Source organism: Oncorhynchus mykiss, chromosome 20 (genome assembly GCF_013265735.2).
Source record: "Oncorhynchus mykiss isolate Arlee chromosome 20, USDA_OmykA_1.1, whole genome shotgun sequence".
In the NCBI taxonomy this organism is placed as follows: Eukaryota; Metazoa; Chordata; class Actinopteri; order Salmoniformes; family Salmonidae; genus Oncorhynchus; species Oncorhynchus mykiss.
In genome coordinates, this window is record NC_048584.1 from 8,539,590 (window position 1) to 8,559,804 (window position 20,215).

At 43.2% G+C, this 20,215-nt stretch overlaps 1 protein-coding gene across 1 annotated transcript in view; it reads left to right on the forward strand.

Annotated features, from left to right (window-relative positions):
* The window catches only part of uts2r2 (urotensin-2 receptor 2), a 34,395-nt gene that overhangs the window by 3,204 nt on the left and 10,976 nt on the right, over nucleotides 1-20,215 (forward strand). Inside the window, exons 5-8 of the mRNA XM_021575643.2 lie at nucleotides 1,385-1,449; nucleotides 2,951-3,007; nucleotides 8,360-8,513; nucleotides 13,256-13,379. Coding sequence (XP_021431318.2) covers nucleotides 1,385-1,449; nucleotides 2,951-3,007; nucleotides 8,360-8,513; nucleotides 13,256-13,379 — 400 coding nt within the window. The remainder of the gene's footprint in view (nucleotides 1-1,384; nucleotides 1,450-2,950; nucleotides 3,008-8,359; nucleotides 8,514-13,255; nucleotides 13,380-20,215) is intronic.

Genomic DNA, 20,215 nt, shown 5'->3' on the forward strand with positions numbered 1-20,215 from the left:
ATGTTATTAATCATAAATTGTTATTGAAGAAACTCCCTTGCTATGGCTTTACATCATCTGCCATCACATGGTTGGAGAGTTATTTATCCAATAGAACCCAGAGAGTGTTATTCAGTGGAAGCTTCTTTAACATCCGATGTGTACAGTGCGGTGTCCCCCAGGGCAGTGTCCTTGGGCCGTTTACTCTTCTCTATTTTTACAAATGCTTTGCCACTGGTCTTACACAAAATTAGAACGACTACGTATGCAGATAATTCCACACTACATGTCACCACCCAAAGTCAGTGAGCTCACTGAAATTCTAAATAGGGAGTTACAGTTCAATCAGAATGGGTGATTAATAATAAACTGGTCTTAAACACATCTACTAATAGCATTGTATTTGGTTCAAAACATTCTCTAAAGACATAAACGGCAACTGGAGTTGTACATAAAGGGTGTGAACATTGAGCAAGTTGAGGAAGCTCAACTCCTAGGTATAACAATGGCTGGTCAATTATCATGGGCAAGTCCTATTGACAAAGCTGTTGTGAGGATGGGGAGCGGTATGTATATTATAAAAATATGTTCTGCTTTTTTTGACGCATCTACTGTACTAGTTGTTCAGGATCTGGTCTTGTTCCATCTTTATTACTGTCCAGTAACATGGTCAAGTGCAGCAAAGAAAGACCTAGCAAAGCTGCAGCTGGCTCAAAACAGAGTAGCACAGCTTACCTTTAACTGCACATGCAGAACTAACATCAGCAACATGCATGCCAGTCTTTCCTGCTTGAAGGTTGATGAGAAATGAACTTCTTCTCCTAGTTTTTATGATGAAATTTTTACTGTAATGAAAGTTCCAGATTGTGTGCATAATCAAATAACATTCAGCTCAGACACCCAGACATACCCCTCATGACATGCCACCAGGGGTCTCTTCGCACTCCCCAAGTCCAAAAACGAATTTACTGCAACTCACAGTATTATATAGAGGCTCCTCACAGTTCCTGCCAGGTCGATGACATTTTGTTTGTTTGTTGTTGTTTTTATATATATATCTCATTGTATTTTAATGTAGTGTGACTGTCCTTGTCTGACTGTCCTTGTCTATCAGTGTGTTGTTGCTTGTCATGTTTTGTGTTTTTTATACGCGAGTGTGTGAGCTGATGCGGTATGTGTCTCTCCAGTGTGTGTATGGTGGAGACTGTCACTCTCGTATGCTGGCGGAGTAAGAGAACTGGGGGAAGTGCGCGGGCTGGTTGGGGTCCTCAGGAAGAATAGCTTCTGCAAAAGCTAACGGGGAACCGAATAAACCAATAAACAACAATAACAAATGAAGGGCAGAGAAGTAGACTGAAATAAGTTCTAATAATTAGCTTATTCTCATTTTTTTTGTCCTCTCCAGGCTTCCATCCTGGACCTGCACTCTGGGGCTCTGTCGATGGGGAAGCAGTTTGTCAACATCTACAGGTGAGGAGGGGTGAACAGTTCTCTCTCTCCTTTCGCTATCTCTCTGATCCGGTGTCTTTTTCCCTTTTAAAATTCATAATAATGATCCTAATGAAATAGCACTTTTCATTACAAACAAGAATTTCAAAGTCACTTTGAAAACAGAAACAAATGTATAGATCTGGCAGTTCATGGTTGGTCGTCTTCCACAGCTTCAGATGTCTTGAGGCAGTTCGGAAAGGCAGTCAGTAGCTTGAGCGGAGGGAGTATCGATGATACAGACAGGCAGGGAGAAATGTCAGTCAGATAGTAGACAAGCCCAGAGCTCTTCATCAGGCATGCCGTCTCCTCCTCCGTAGACACGCTGGATTATCCACTATCAAAGTGCAGCACCCACCAGGCTGATACTTTGGTGGCTGTAAAAGTGCCAGAAAAGACCACCACACCTCGACAGTAGTCTGGAACAGTCCTCTGCCATTCCTTCAAACCGCAGTCCATATCTTTCCAGAAATATTTACAGAGCTCTCTGCCCAGGTGACCTCATGGCGCCATGGCAACCACAGAACCCCTGGGTATACCGGTATGGATCCACATACTGGTATATATGCGGTAAAGAGGTAAATGGAATAGAAGAGGGACGCCGGATTGGCGTACATTCAACACATCTAATTGAACAAAGTGGATATTTGTAAAAATCCGTAGTGATTGATGTATTATAACAGGCCCACAATGTGGTCACTAAAGTCCAATTTGGATATACAGTATTTGGCTGTTTTCGCTCCATAACATTTAGAAGTGGTTACTTTTCAGGTTTAGAAGAAGTGACTGATAAATGCTAACTCCCGTTTCTTATAAGCTGGTAGCATAGCTAGAGTACAGAAATCAGTGGAGGTTGTCAAAGTGGTTTTTTAACTGCAATGCAGCTGATTGGCGACGATGACATGATCATGTGTTGTGGTTGACATCCATACAAGCCTTATACCTTGTTTTACCTCAACATATGTGTATTTCACACTAAACAGTAGCCCAAATGTTTGGGCACAGTTTTGCTGGGGGGGCAATGAGGAGTTTCGGTATCATTCCCCCACGGTGTCTTTCTCCCACCTGTTTCCATGGCATTTACATTTTTGGGTTGAGTTCCATTGAGCTCTTTACCAGATCCATGTACCGTCTATAAAGGTATTTTGATACAATGCTAAATAAATGTGAAGTTCTACCAATGTAATTACTTCACTGTCAGTTTTGTCCTAGTTTGGTTGAGTGTAAAACCAACCGAACAGAGAAAGCCCATTCACTACTAACTGAACCATTAATCTCACTCACTCGCTCCATCAGTCTTCTGAAACTGTGGCATCTCCTGCAATCCGCCTGCTTCTTTATCCTGCCCTCTTTGGAAAGCTGCTCTGTCATGGCCTCTTGGGTAATTGTGCAGTGTACTGTGCTCTCTGTGTGTTGCTGGACCGTAATGTATGCTAATGGCCCGGTTCTGTTCTGCTCTCTATGCCTGCGCGGCTGATGACAGGTACTTTGGGGAGCAGATAACAGATGTATTCTCTGAAGAGGACTTCCGACTCTACAGGTAGGTGTGTGCTTGTGTGCGTGTTTTTAGGGCTGCATGATTCGTCAATTTCAGATCTAAATTGGCATGTGCAATATCCATATTCTCCTTTCATTAACACTCCATTAATACAACAAAAACTACACTATGGTACCTCTTCCAATGAGATGCGCTAGATGCCGTTCAGTCATTCTCTACATGCACAGAGGAAGCTGACCAATCACACTCTGCATGGCATGCACATACTGGCCAATCACAACTGTCACTGCTTAGAGCGCTCAGTTCTATATTGTAGAGCTCCGCCCCTATTGGTTTACCGTGCTGCCAAGGCAGCATCGCCTGAGAAAATGTCATTATGCACACACTTTCAGACTATGAGAGTACATGTGCCCCTATACACTGAGTATAGCAAACATTAGGAACACCTTCCTAATACTGAGTTGCATTCCCAATGGATTCTGAAAGGTGTCGAAAGCGTTCCACAGGGATGCTGGCCCATGTTGACTCCAATTCTTCCCACAGTTTTCAAGCTGGTTGGATGTCCTTTGGGTGGTGGACCATTCTTGATACACACAGGAAATGGTTGAGTGTGAACAGCCCAGCAGCGTTGCAGTTCTTGACACAAACCAGTGAGCCTGGCACCTACTACCATACCCCATTCAAAGACAATACAATATTTTGTCTTGCCCATTCACCCTCTGAATGGCACATGTACACAATCCATGCCTCAATTGTCTCGAGGCTTAAAAATCCTTCTTTAACCTCTCATCTACACTGATTTGAAGTGAATTTAACAAGTGACGCCAATAAGGGACCATAGCTTTCCCCTGGAGTCATCTGGTCAGTCTGTCATGAAAGAGCAGGTATTCCTAATGTTTTATATACTCTGTGTATATTGAGGCTACTTCCCTTCAGTCAGCCTCCCAGTTATTTTTAGCGCGACTTGATGCTGTAGAGCCATAGAAGAAAAGAAGTTGATGAAACCGTCGTAAGATATCAAGTCACCCTACGGCGTCATGAGTACGATGGGAGTTCGGGCCCTCGGTGTTCCGTGTCAGTGAGCTCGGGACAGACAGCTTTTACATTTTTTTTATGAACGTTCCACTGGATAGATGGGATCATCAGATCATGATATTTTGTTATTTCACACAGAGGCTTGGTGATTATCGAGGCCGGGAGTGTTGGAAAGATTTTTCAAATACTGAGGAACTATCGTTTGCGATGGATGTTAAAAAACAGACTTTGTTTACAATGTGTGAGTGGAAGAAATAATGACTCAGAAGCTCAGCTTATTAGTTGTGGACTTGGGCCACAGTAGGTAGGCCTACTTCCATGCATGCTCAGGCCTACGCGCTCCCTCAACGTTTTCAAGACCGAGAAACCAGACACATGCTCATTGCTCGCGGAGCACTCCAAAGAAAATACAATGAAAAGATTGACAACTCGTAATGGTTACGAAACAAACCAAAACTTGTTTCTCACAATTTTAGCAGGTAGTGAACTCCGCAAACAACTCTTCCACTCCGAGAATGGTAAAATGACTGTAATTAATACATGTATTAACAGAAAGCTATGTAACCAAATGACGAGGGATTAACGGTACATTTACTAGGCCTACTGGGGATCTATGTAATGTGGAATTTATACAAAATAAACTATCAAAGGGCAAGCAATTCACACAATGTAAAAAGGAATGGGCGGGAGACGGCTGAGTGCTGAGGTGTGTGTATATATATATATATTCTGAAGAGCTGAGGTATGTGTTTTATGGAGAGGGACACGTCATAGCTTCGCCATAAGCCCTTTTGTCTTGTTGCAACAGTTTAAATTCAACTCAAGACACGTTATCTTCACACTTATTTTAGATGCTTTTGTCTGACAGCCACAACTCAATCAGCTCAACATATTGCCACGCAGGCTGCCCAAATTATTGGATTCCCAAATAGGCAAAGGCCTACACACTTGTGATTTGAAACAATCCACAGAAGAAACAAATGAAATAAGCTAATGATCCTCTCTGGCTAAGTCATGCTCTTTGGTGAAATATTGTATTTACACAGGGGTCATTTAATACATTTTGGCAAAATATCAACTTACTTCAAAGGAAGCCTGCATCCTAACAGTGCAACCGCAAACGTTCCTTTCCAATTCGCAAGAGGCTGAAGCCAGAGAGCTGGATATAATGACGAGACGCTCATGTCTCCGCCCTAACAATGGGAGTCGTTGTGACCAAGGTGGGAAGGCAGACGACAAGCTTAGGTCTGCATGTTATACCCATAGATACGCATTGGGCTTATTCGGGACAGATTTGGGCGAGAGTGAGCTCACTTGCTTCTGAGAAACTCTATCACCGGAGAAAGAATCCAAGTGAGTGAAACAGCGCCCCTCTGTCTTACTATATATAGCCCATGTATCCATGTATATTTGGTCCAGACGGGATCAGAGACATGGTCTACACATACTGAGACACAGGGGCACTGTTTCGCTCACTCGGATCAATATTTCAATGTTTTATTTGGATGGTCCTTGCGATGACGACTACTTGGAGGAGGCGACTCTCTCTCCCTTTCTAACATGCTGACCAAACCGACTCCGTGCGTGCACCATCGTGTTCATGTCGATTTTGTCCATCCCCACCAGACGCATTCACGACACCCATGTTAAAACACCAAAACCAACTGTGAATCAACTATATTATTTTAGGGACTGGTCGAAACACATATGAAACATTTAGCTAGCTTGTTGGTGCTAGCTCATTTGTCCTGGAAAATAAACATTGGTTTGTTGTTTTACCTGATGCATATGGTCCTTTTTGTTTGTTTGGATATTTGTAGAATTTTTACCCATGTTGAGTCATACAAAATGGTATGTTCTCTACTCCGGCAATTAATCCACGGGAAAAAAAGGAAACCTAGTTTGTTTTTTCTCTTTGTTCATTCTTCTTCTTCTTCTGTGGATGTTATGGTAGTTAGCAACCAACTTTAAGGTGCACTAGCACCACCAAATGGGCTGGAGTGTGGCCCCCGTTCATCTTTCAATCACCCACGTGCGCATATGCTCATGAAAACAATGCGATGGGAGAGGCGGGACCTGCAGAGCATCAAGTGTCTAAAATATAATTCCTATTTTAGCGCCTGGCTACGCTTTCGAGCAGTTTGCAAAATAAAAATGTTATTCAATCCAATGCTTACGCATGCAAAACCGGCAGTGTGGTCAGCATGTAAGACTGTTGTTTTTGACTCTTTGAGGAGCCTGCGATTCCCCTCTTCCTTCTGTGACGGAAGCAGCTGAGTGGGTAGGCGGACCCTACAAATGCCTGAAGAATGCAGATGAACCAATAGCTCCATCCATGCCAGCTCTCAAGTACATGGAGGGCGCCTGGGAAAGCCCACTGATGGCGCCAGTGTAATTGTTCCTGCCATTCACAAGAGTGTCCGCTCTCCAACAGACACTCTCAATGGAGATTCCTAAGCTCAATGACACCATGTTCATCTTGTTCTGGGCTCCTGACCCTATAATAAAAACCCACACTACCGACTCCAAAGGACCGGCAATGTGGCACTCCTTGCAGCGTTGCTGTCCAAGTTATTGACGGGGAAGGATGCTCTCACGGGGAAGGTGGATTAAGTGGCTTGGATTTCTGGCACTGTCCTTCATTTGACTCAAGTCTCTGCAATATGTGCTGGGCGGCACCTGTGGCTCACCGGCACCTGTGGCTCTCTCTCACTGCCATGAAGGAGCTAGAGCGGAACAAGTTGCTCACCGCACCTATCTCCAAGAAGGCTCTTTTCGGAGCTGCTGTGGTGGAGGCAATGGAGCGCATTGGGAAATCGGTGGAGGGGAAGCAACTGGCCAAACATCTGCCCTTGGCGACGTCAGCCTTACAGCATTGACGGCCATCTTGTCATCCTCATCTCAGAGACCAGTGTCTACAGTCCATTACCGAGCCCGGCGCCAGGCTCCAACCAACACTCCTGCTGTCCCAGCTACCCCTACGCCGCCAGCTGACCCAGATGCGACGCCGTGTTTGACACAACGCGGGGGAGCAGATAGGGGAACAGACTCTGCAGTTTTACCTCGATTCCCCACGCTCCTGTTGGAGGAGACCCTATTCCACAAAGGAGACCCTTTTCCATGACAAACATATGATCTCTCAGGTTGCTGTCTGTCCAGAGGTGTATCGGCCCTTTTCAAGCGCGTAATGTCAGACTCGCATATCTCTGGCTCACGTGTCACGTGTCATCAGAGAAGACAAAAAGGGCTCCGACCCACTACCAGCCCCCTTTGGAGCAGGCAGCAGGGATGAGCTTTGGCCCACGTACAAGGCCACAGACTGAGCCTGCCTCTGTTATCAGGAGACGCCGGTACTACCATTATGCACATAACCATCATAACGGCGCCACCGGATTCTCTGGTCTGATGAAACTAGGGTCGTCTCTAGTTACCACAGACACAAAGTCATAAACCCCACATATTTATACAATTTTTATCTTCTTTAAAATGTGATTTTTAAACTTAACCCTAAACTTAACTCCTTACTTTATACCTAACCCTTACTTTAAATAACGACCATCAATTTTTTACGATCTATCCAATTGTGACTAGTAACTAGTGCAAACCCTGAATGAGGAGCAGCAAGTGTGCATAACGATAATGGTGCAAACGCGTTGATTGACTGGACCAGACTCCAATGTTTTGGAAACAGTTTGCACCTTGCAATCGGTAGGCTAGATGTCATGTTTTTAAGGCACTTTGACTTTAATTTCAATTATAATAAGGGTTGAACCTACCTATACATAATTGCACAATCATAAGCTTCCGATTCCATTTGCAGTCCATGGCTGCCTGAATACATAATTAACTTAGGCTATTTAACAACTCATAATGGTAACATAGGAAAAAGGATCTAATAATGTTGTTAATTAATTGGTGTTGCGTTTATAGCACACTATATTTTGAAGATCTTGTTAATATGTAGGTGTAATAATCCTATCATATATATATATATATATATATAACAATTTTGAAAAAGATTTTCACTTGGTTTTGTATTCAGTTAGCACAGTATGTAATAATTCATACAATCTAATTTTAGAAGTGATGTTCTCTACCCTGACAGATGTTTTAACCATGTCTGATGGAATTACCAAGTTTTCACTTCGTAATTGCAATATCTGGCCCCCCAAAAAATCGCTATTTGATATTTTGTATTAGTCGTGTGTGTGTGTCTCTCTCTTTGTGAATTATATTTACAGGCCCAAGTTACTGTTATGCACAATTGTAAGATGCCCCGTATGACTCAATTTTCATTCATTAATAATGGAGTGGTTGATGAATTGTTTAATTGGTTGATTGATTACTTCCACCCTCCAGGGAGGTGCGTGGTCGTATTCAGGCAGTGATCGCGGAGACATTTGACCTGGACCCATCTCTTCTGTACCTCACCAAGCCCACCTTCTTCTCACGCATCAACAGCACACTGGCCAAGACGCAGCATGATGAGTACTGGCACCCTCACATAGACAAGGTAAGATTATTTTATTAAAGATAAGGTGCCATAATATAATTAAGCAAAAAGGCCTCTCATGCACGACACAACGTGGAGTGCCTGGAAACAGTCCTTACCCGTGGTATATTAGCAATATACCACAACCCCCCCCCCCCCCCCCAAGCTGCCTTATTGCTATTATAAACTGGTTACCAACGTAATTAGAGCAGTAAAAATAAAAATACCTGTTTTGTCATGCCCGTGGTATACGGTCTGATATACCACGGCTTTCGGCCAGTCAGCATCTAATATTACATCAAGAAAGGTGTCATATGTTTTATGCTATGGTGTTGAATACTGCTTTCTGATTGGCTTGAAGGGCATTCTAGAGCGTGCATTATTTCCCTATAACGCATGGTATATTTGCACGGTTGAATTCAATGGCTATAGTTCATTTTTACATGTTGTGTTTTCAGATGCTTTTGAAAGCAACAGTCAAATTGAAAACACTATTGGTATTGTTGAATTCGATTTTCATAATAGCAAGCTAGGACTGATGGTTTGGTTAGCTAAACTAGCAAGTCTGTTTGTGTGGTTACCATGGCAACTACTGTATTTATCTAGTAAACTTCCTAGCTACTTCAGTGGATGTTGAACACATTTCTACCAGCAAATGAACACATTTCTAGTGGCAAATCTGTTAAATTATAGCCATAGCATAAAAGGGATAATCAACTCGGGGCTCTATTCGTTCTCTGGAAAATAATGCAACTAGGTGGAAGGTCAGTTCCACTGCACTAGCGCGTCGCGGAACATACCTTCCACCTCGTTAACTTTTTTCTATAGAACGCATAGCCTCTCGTTGATTATCCCGTACATATACACAGAGTATACACACACAAACAAACACAAACGTTTAAACTTTGCCTCTTTCTGCATTATCCTGTGTGATACATTTTACAGGGGCACCGAGATTACCTTTAAATTAAATCAAATGTTATGTCACATGCGCCAAATACAACAGGTACACTTTACAGTGAAATGCTTACATACAAGCCCTTTACCAATAATGCATTTAAGAAATAAGTAACAAGTAATTAAAGAGTAACAGTAAAATAACAATAGCGAGACCATGTACAGGGACAGAATCAATGTGTTGGGGCACCGGTTAGGAGGGGGGTGTCAATGCAAATAGTCTGGGTAGCCATTTGATTAGATCTTCAGGAGTCTTATGGCTTGGGGTTAGAAGCTGTTTAGAAGCCTCTTGGACCTAGACTGACTCCGGTACCGCTTGCCATGGGTTAGAAGCTGTTTAGAAGCCTCTTGGACCTAGACTGACTCCGGTACCGCTTGCCATGGGGTAGCAGAGAGAAAAGTCTATGACTAGGGTGGCTCGAGTCTTTGACAATTTTTAGGGCCTTCCTCTTACACCGCCTGGTATAGAGGTCCTGGATGGAAGGACGCTTAGCCCCAGTAATGTACTGGGCCATACGCACTACCCTCTCTGTAGTGCCTTGTGGTCAGAAACCAAGCAGTTGCAATACCAGGCAGTGATGCAACCAGTCAGGATGCTCTCGATGGTCCAGCTGCAGAACCTTTTGAGGATCTGAGGACCCATGCCAAATCTTTCCATTATCCTAAGGGGAAATAGGTTTTGTTGTGCCCTCTTCACGTCTGTCTTGGTGTGCTTGGACCATGTTAGTTTTCTGGTGATGTGAACGCCAAGGAACTTGAAGCTCTCAACCTGCTCCACTGCAGCCCTGTCAATGAGAATGGGGGCATGCTTGGTCCTCCTTTTCCTGTAGTTCACAATCATCTCCTTTGTCTTGATCATGTTGAGGGAGAGGTTGTTGTCCTTGCACCACACGGCCAGGTTTCTGACCTCCTCCCTATCGGCTGTCTTGTCGGTGATCAGGCCTACCACTGTTGTCATCGGCAAACTTAATGATGGTGTCGTGCCTGGCCGTGCAGTCATGAGTGAACAGGGAGTACAGGAGGGGGCTGAGCACGCACCCCTGAGGGGCCCCTGTGTTGAGGATCAGCGTGGCGGATGTGTTGTTACCTACCCTTTCCACCTGGGGGCGGCCCGTTAGGAAGTCCAGGATCCAGTTGAAGAGGGAGGTGTTTAGTCCCAGGGTCCTTAGCTTAGTGATGAGCTTTGAGGGCACTATGGTGTTGAATGCTGAGCTGTAGTCAAAGAATAGCATTCTCACATAGGTGTTCCTTTTGTCCGGGTGGGAAAGGGCAGTGTGGAGTGCAATAGAGTGCATCATTTGTGGATCTGTTACTGCGGTATGCAAGTTGGAGTGGGTTTAGGGTTTCTGGGATAATGGTGTTGATGTGAGCCATGACCATCCTTTCAAAGCATTTCATGGTAGTCATTTAGACAGGTTACCTTAGTGTTCTTGGGCACAGGGACTATGGTGGTCTGCATGAAACATGTTGGTTAGACTCAGACAGGGAGAGGTTGAAAATGTCAGTGAAGACACTTGCCAGTTGGTCAGCGCATGCTCGGAGTACATGTCCTGGTAATCCGTCTGGCCCTGCGGCCTTGTGAATGTTTACCTGTTTTTAAAGGTCTTACTCACCTCACTTTAGTTGTGTAGTCAAGAAGTTTTGAAGCCTCCTAGCTTACCAAAATGCAATGAATATCCCCTTCTCCTGTTTCACAGTACAGCAGACCCTCTGAATGTAGTCTGACTCGTGTAAAGCATACACTTCCTCCCATCTGTGTTTAAATATCCCCTTTAATATTTATGAAACAGATTTCATATTCAAGTATGAAACTTTTGTACAGTAGTTATACATCAATGACTCCATAAAAAGTACAGTATGGAACAGGAAAACCTATTGAATGTACTTTGGGGCAAGTAAAACTTAATTTTTTTCTCTCCAAAAAGTGATTTGAAATAGTCTTGAGGGTAAGTTCATGGTTAATTGAAAGTTGCGTATTTTCTGTGAGATTGAATGCCGCTTTGATCACACATGAATATATCTCATTATTGTTTAGCCAGAAGGGCAATAGAATGAAGTGATTATTTCATACCAGACTATGATTCCTCCCATTCCATCTTCCTGTGATGTCTCGACTGTGGACCTCGGCAAAGCAAACTTTTTGAAATTCATTGGGTTATTCAATTGATAGGACTGTAAGAGATGTTTGTACACATTGAACACTACAGACAAAGGTCCCAAAGGATATGTCGGAATCTTATCTGTTCGCTGAGGTGTGTGTGTTCTCGTATCTTTGAGCATTGTTCATTTGCTGATGCTCCATTGTGTGTGTGTGTGTGTGTGTGTGTGTGTGTGGGTTCGCCTTCTGCCTGTGCCTGTGCGCGTATTAGATATTCTGGGTATCTCTGATCATGATTTATTTTACAGTGCCCCAAAAGCTCATCATATCTCCTCTGAGTCTTCCGCAATATAAATTAATGTCACCTTATCCTCTGTCTCTCGGTTCCTCGACAGCTGGGAAAATGTAATCCAAAAACACCAGCTCTCGCCCCCATCTGTCCTCTCCAGCCTGCCCCTTCCCCCTCCACCAGGATTAATTGGCCCAACCAGGCCCTCCGTTTAAATATAAATTGTTTTAAGTGTCTGGGGCTGGTTTCCACCCCATCAATCATACTGCTGAGATGGTTTCATACACAATTGGCCTCTGCTGCAACATGTCTGTTCTCTGTACTGCCCAGGACAAATCGGCATAATGTCTGGCATGAAGACGTGGGAAACTAATGCAGTTTCCCCTAGGATTCTTTGGTAACTTTATTTGGGTAGTCCATCTGTAGATGCTCTACAGACTACCAGTAACATTTCTGCTAGCCCTATCCCTTATCCTAACCCTTAACCTAACCCTAAACTTAACCCTAACCCATATTCTAAACCTAACCTTAACCGTAACCTTAGCAAGTAGTTGCTTATCAACAGCTGGTTTGTTGATAGTCTACAGATGAACTCTCCGAATAAAGTTTTATATTTTTTTATATATTGTTTTGCAGCGCTAGTGTGCCACTGTTAAATGCATATAAGGGAAAAAACTGCCATGTAAAACAGTGCAAAATAACCTTGCCATGGCCATGCTCACCCAGTGAGGACTGAAACACTATTATGGGAGTATGTTCCCAAATTGAAGAAGAACATTTTAGTTATGTCCCTGATGTAATTTGGTTTGATTTAGATGGGTTTTAGATGTTTTATTTGTGTTTCGGGGCGGCAGTTAGCCTAGTGGTTAGAGCGTTGGGACAGTAACCAAAAGGTTGCTGGATCGAATCCCGAGCTGGCAAGGTAAAAATCAGTCATTCTGCCCCTGAACAAGGCAGTTAACCCACTGTTCCCTGGTAGGCCGTCATTGTAAATAATAATTTGTTCTTAACTGACTTACCTAGTTAATACATAAAGGATATATATTTATTCTTATTATTATAATTGTTTTAAAACGTATTTATCAAACCCCCTGGCTAAACAAGCACTATTGTAGACTTGACATGACAACTTGCAACAGTTAATCTTTCATATAGCCTAATCAAACATCACCCAATTAGATGTATTGATTTTTAGCTCCTTAAACCTCCCTTGCTGGCATTATTCCTTTTCGGGACATGTTGTTTGATGAAAATACTTGAATAAGACAAAACTTCCCAAATTGTCATCTGGTGCTGAGAAAATTAAGGCATATAGGTATGAACAAAAAAAGAATCCCACTCGGTATTACTGCCAACAAGTGAGTGTATTGTTTGTCTGCAGAGATTTAAAAACCTGTTGTGTGTTTACCAACATAACAGGTAACCTACGGATCCTTTGACTACACCTCTCTGCTCTACCTTTCTGACTACGGAACAGACTTCACCGGAGGGAGGTTCATCTTCATGGACTCCAATGGCAACCGCACTGTGGAACCGCGAGCGGGTACGTCTCCATACAATGTAAAACAGTTCAAAATCTAGTGGAAAACTCTTTGTAAATGCTATTCATTTTAACTATCCCTTTATTATTATTATTTATAACATTATTACTATCGCTTTTGGCTGTACATTGTAATCAGCGTTTAGCAGTGTTAGCAGTGCTTTTTAAGTGTCCACTCTCTTTCTGGTTAAAGTAGTGTTTATGTGTAGTCTAAATGAGCTCTAATCCCCTGTAAATGGGTGACTGTGTGGAAGTAAGGCCGTAAATGCTGCAGGATTAGCCGTGATCGTCCTTGGGGGGCCTCGGCTAATGCTGTTGTCAGTCGCTGTATTAGGTAACACTGTTGATCATGTTAACTCTCACTCTTATCCTCTTGGTAATTAATAGTCTGCATGTCTTTCTAGATGATTGTAAAGTATTGTGATTATGTGTAAACGGTTTAGTTTCAAGAGAAACATGATGGGATTCCATATTATCTCTCTGTGCCTTGTGTTTGACACCACTGGTTGAGTGGAAGTGTATGATGTCCATATTCAGTCCTCTCCACATGAGACTCTGGGCGTGCTTTCTCTCACCCTTTCTCACTTTTTCTCTGTTCTGGCTCTCTGGCTATGGATTTATCCGCCTCTTGTAGTTTCAGAAACTATCTATTTTGTGGCCTTCTCTCTCTCTTCTACTATGTATTTTTCTTTCTCGTCTCATGGAATTGAGTTCTGTGGTCTCATGACAGTGAGTTCAGTGTTTCATCTGACAGACCTTCAGAATACACATGACCAAAGATATGTAAATGACACGTATGACTGTATGGGACTGCTGAGAGAAAGAATGCGGAAGAAAAAAAGAAGGAAAGACCGTGAAGGCTTTTGAAGAGGGACTGCTGTGAATCTTCTCGGCACATGACCGAAGCCCTTTATTTTTAAAATAGGGAATATACAGTACCTGTCAAATGTGTGGACATGCCTACTCATTCAATGGTTTTTCTTTATTTTTACCATTTCTACATTATAGAATAATAGTGAAGACATCAAAACTATGAAATAGCACATATGGAATCACGTTGTAACCAAAAAAGTGTTAAACAAATTTCAATATATTTTAGATTCTTCAAAGTAGCCTTGACGACCACTTTGCACACTGTTGGCATTCTCTCAACCAGCTTCTCCTGGAATGCTTTTCCAACACTCTTGAAGGAGTTCCCACATATGCTGAGCACTTGTTGGCTACTTTTCCTTCACTCTGCAGTCCAACTCTTCCCAAACCATCTCAATTGAGTTGATGTCGGGTGATTGTGGAGGCCAGGTCATCTGATGTAGCACTCCATCACTCTCCTTTTGGTCAAATAGCCCTTACACAGCCTGGAGGTGTGTTGGGTCATTGTCCTGTTGAAAAATGATAGTCCCACTAAGTGCAAACCAGATGGGATGGCGTATCGTTGCAGAATGCTGTGGTAGCCATGCTGGTAAGTGTACCTTGAATTCTAAATACATCACTGACGGTGTCACCAGCAAAGCACCATCACACCTCCTCCTCCATGCTTCACGGTGGGAACCACACATGCGTAGATCATCCTTTCACCTACTCTGCGTCTCTCGAAGACATGGACTTATCAGACCAAAGGACAGATTTCCAACGGTCTAATGTCCATTGCTCATGTGTCTTGACCCAAGAAAGTCTATATTGTTGGTGTCCTTTAGTAGTGGTTCATTGGAAGCAATTCAACCATGAAGGTCTGATTTCACAGTCACCTCTGAGCAGTGGATGTGTATGTTACTTTTATTTAGGCTGCAATTTCTGAGGACTGGAACTCTAATTAACTTATCCTCTGCAGCAGAGCTAAGTCTGGGTCTTCCTTTCCTGTGACGGTCCTCCTGAGAGCCAGTTTCATCATAGTGCTTGATGTTTTTTGCAACTGCACTTGAAACTTTCAAAGTTCTTGAAATGTTACGGATTGACTGACCTTCATGTCTCAAAGTAATGATGGACTGTCATTTCTCTTTGCCTATTTGAGCTGTTCTTGCCATAATATGGACACAGCCCTATTTGGTAAAAGACCATCTTCTGTATACCACCCCTACCTTGTCACACAACTCTCAAATGCATTCATTAATACATTTTTATTTTATTTCACCTTTATTTAACCAGGTAAGCCAGTTGAGAACAAGTTCTCATTTACAACTGCCACCAGGCCAAGATAAAGCAAAGCAGTATGACAAACAACAACACAGTTACACATGGAATAAACAATCACAAGAAATAAACAAACATACAGTCAATAACACAATAGAAAAGACTATATACAGTGTGTGCAAATGAGGTAAGATTAGGGAGGTAAGGCAATAATTGGGCCATAGTGGCAAAATAATTACAATTTCGCAAATTAACACTGGAGTGATAGATGTGCAGAAGATGATGTGCAAGTAGAGATACTGGGGGGCAAAGGAGCAAAACAAATACATTATGTGTTTGTGTATATATGTGTGTATATAAAAAATATATATAAATAAATAAGTAACAATATGGGGATGCGGTAGTTGGATGGGCTATTTACAGATGGGCTATGTACAGGTACAATGATTTGTAAGTGGCTCTGATAGCTGATGCTTAAGGGGGAGATATGAGTCTCCAGCTTCATTGATTTTTGCAATTCATTCCAGTCATTGGCAGCAGAGAACTGGAAGGAAAGGCGGCCAAAGGGGAAACTGGCTTTGCGGATGACCAGTGAAATATACTGTACCTTCTGGAGCACGTGCTACGGGTGGGTGCTGCTATGGAGACCAGTGAGCTAATGCGGGGCTTTACCTAGCAAGGACTTATAGATGACCTGGAGCCAGTGGGTTTGGCGACGAATATGAAGCGAGGGCCAGCCAACGAGAGCATACAGGTCACAGTGGTGGGTAGTATATGGGGCTTTGGTGACGAAACGGATGGCACTGTGATAGACTGCATCCAATTTGCTGAGTAGAGTTTTGGATGCTATTTTGTAAATGACATCGCCGAAGTCAAGGATCGGTAGGATAGTCAGTTTTACGAGGGTATGTTTGGCAGCATGAGTGAAGGATGCTTTGTTGTGAAATAAGAAGCCGATTCTAGATAAAACATTTGGATTGGAGATGCTTAATGTGAGTCTGGAAGGAGAGTTTACAGTCTAACCAGACTGGATCCTGGACTTCCTGACGCGCCACCCCCAGGTGGAAAGGATAGGTAACAACACATCCGCCACGCTGATCCTCAACACATGGGCCCCTCAGGGGTGCGTGCTCAGCCCCCTCCTGTACTCCCTGTTCACTCATGACTGCACGGCCAGGCACGACACCATCATTAAGTTTGCTGATGACACAGCAGCCTGATCACCTACAGGAGAGTTTATAGTCTAACCAGACACCTAGGCATTTGTAGTTGTCCACATATTCTAAGTCAGAACTGTCCAGAGTAGTGTTGCTATTCGGGCGGGCGGGCAAGTGCGGGCAGCGATCAGTTGAAAAGCATGCATTTAGTTTTAATTGCATTTAAGAGCAGTTGGAGGCCAAGGAAGAATTGTATGGCATTGAAGCTCATCTGGAGGTTAGTTAACACAATGTTCAAAGAAGGGCCAGAAGTATACAAAATGGTGTCGTCTGTGTAGAGGTGGATCAGAGAATCACCAGCCGCAAGAGCGACATCATTGATGTATACAGAGAAAAGAGTCGGCCCGAGAATTGAACACTGTGGCACCCCCATAAAGACTGCCAGAGGTCCGGACAACAGGCCCTTCGATTTGACACACTGAACTCTATCTGAGAAGAAGTTGGTGAACCAGGCGAGGCAGTCATTTGAGAAACCAAGTATGTTGAGTCTGCCGATAAGAATGCAGTGATTGACAGAGTCGAAAGCCTTGGCCAGGTCAATTGCGATTATGATATCGTTTAAGGCATTGAGCATGGCTGAGGTACACCCATGACCAGCTCGGAAACCAGATTGCATAGCGGAGAAGGTACGGTGGGATTCTAAATGTTTGTTAAATTGGCTTTCTAAGACCTTAGAAAGGCAGGGTAGGATGGATATAATTCTGTAACAGTTTGGGTCTAGAATGTCTCCCCCTTTGAAGAGGGGGATGACCGCGGCAGCTTTCCAATCTTTGGGGATCTCAGACAATACGAAAGAGAGGTTGAACAGGCTAGTAATCGGGTTTGCAACAATTTCGGCGGAATATTTTCGAAAGAGAGGGTCCAGATTGTCTAGCCCAGCTGATTTGTAGGGGTCCAGATTTTGCAGCTCTTTCAGAACATCAGCTATCTGGATTTGGAGAAATGGGGAGGCTTGAGCAAGCTGCTGTGGGGGGTGCAGAGCTGTTGACCAGGGTAGGGGTAGCCAGGTGGAAAGCAAGGCCATCCGTAGAAAAATGCTTATTGAAATTCTCGATAATTGTAGATTTATCGGTGGTGACAGTGTTTCCTAGCCTCAGTGCAGTGGGCAACTGGGAGGAGGAAAGAAATTCCACAAATTAACAAGGCACACCTGTTAATTGAAATGCATTCCAGGTGACTACCTCATGAAGCTGGTTGAGAGAATGTCAAGAGTGTGCAAAGCTGTCATCGAGGCAAAGGGTAGCTACTTTGAAGAATTTAAAATATAAAATATATTTTGATTTGTTTAACGCTTTTTTTGGTTACTACATGATTCCATATGTGTTATTTCTTCTATGTAGTAAAAATAAAGAATGACCCTTGAATGAGTAGGTGTGTCCTAACATTTGACTGGTACTGTATATATGACAGGGAGGCAGGCGATGAAAATCTAATGAAGGAGAGGGTGAGCCTGAATGGTTTAAAACGGGGAATAACATGTGTCCATTTTCAGAGCCCTCGGAGTCCTCCGCTGAGCCACATTACATTATTATATGAGAGAGAGAAGACAGAGCAGAGCTTAAAACGGATCCGCTGGGGTTTGGAGTATCGGTGTGCTGTTGCTTATGAAGATTGAGTGAAAGAAACTCCGGCATAATTCATGATATTATTCAGGAGAAGTTATTTCCAGGTTGCAGCCAAGTGGGAGACGTGGGAGAGACGTGTGCACTGTATCATTGAATGAAGATCACCCCCCTTCTGTGGTCTAATGATGCAGTGAACCCCACATTGAGATAATTAGGGCTGTTTGAGATAGCAGTGGGGAGAGGGAGAGAGACAAATATTTTGAAGGGAGAAGGGAGGGAGGGGGAGAGAGAGATTGATAGGGGAGAAACCGATCAGGGAGGAAAGGAGAGATTGAGGCAGAGGCATAGGAGGAGAGCTGCAGATCTAGGGATCGGAGGAAGTGGCGAAAAGGGCATGTCTGTCAAGTCACAGGAGTTAATGGGCCTTTAGGACCAGGGGGATTCTATACAGGTGGCTCGTCTGATTGGTGCTTTTAAGACCACGAATCCCAGTCGTCCCTCTGTGGCTGCATGTCTGGGGGCCTTCAACTGTTTCTTGCCCAGGGACCCCTTCCCAGGCAAACCGTGACCCAGGGACCACCATCATATATTAGCCAACCTCGTGTGAATGATATTGGCAAGGAGAAGTAATCTTTTTTTGTACTTTTATTAATTAATAGATTTGGTAGATAGTTTTTCATTATTTTGACCTCTCTACATTATAGTAGCAAGAGGAAGTGTAATTTTTAACAGACTGTTAGCTAGAAGGTAACTCCAAACACATTTTTGCTCAGAGCAGCTGTTAAGCTGGTTTAACAAAGGTTAGCCATGTGTTGGCAAATCTTTATGTCAAAGTCCAGAAAGGTTACAAGCAGCACTTGCCGCAAGATATTCTCATATTTTCTACAGTAGGTAGTTTATGAAATCAAAAAATATTTTGTTTCTAGCGATATTCCTAAAAACATAAAACTATTTTTATTTTAAATAATTTTGTGTTAAATATTTTTGGACCTCCCTGCAGTACCTATGTGGACCCCTAAGCGGGCTGCGGACCCCCAGGTGAATATCTTTAAAAAAAAAAGTTTAACCTTTTATTTAACTAGGCAAGTCAGTTAAGAACAAATTCTTATTTACAATGGCGGCCTACCCCGGCCAAACCCGGACGATGCTGGGCCAATTATGCGCCGCCCTATCGGATGTGATTCAGCCTACCCCTGCTGTAGACGATCCCCATTGTTCTCCTATTAGCAGATCATACAAAGATATATCAATATGTACAAACGGAATATTTACAGACACAAAGGGTTCTTTACATCCACAACGCAGGAGTTCGTTACTTTAACACTAGGGGTTTGCACATAAATCAACCCAGGCACTTTAATATATTTATGAGACTCCGAGATATACAGTTAAAAATCAGATTACTAATTCATGCATAACACACCTGGCAGTTTGGGGAGAAAGAAAGTGACAGTGTGGATCATTAATTATGGTGGTGTGGGAGGAGTAGATTAATTGTCTGGAGGATAGGGATGCTTTTCTGCTGATGAGAGTGTGGGTGGTGTAAAGTTTGTAGGCTAAGCAGCTTCTACTGTCTACAGGGCTGGATGAGTCATACACCTGCATCTATTAATAGTCTGAGGTAGCCTCCTTTCCTCCTTCCCTTCTTGCCTCGTCTCTCTCTACATCAATGGTCTCCAACTCACATCCTGGAGAGCTACTGTGTGTGCAGGCTTTTGTTCTAGCCCTGCACGTCTGTTTCAAAGAATTGATTAAGCTTCATCCATTATTTTTCTACCACACTGCTTTCGTCTATCCTGTTTTTTGTGGATGCCACTACAGCCACTATTGAGCTGCAAACATTATTGAGATGTACTATGTTCAATAGCTGCATTTTCACAGGCAGCCCAATTCTGATATTTTGCCCAGTTATTGGTCTTTTGACAAATCA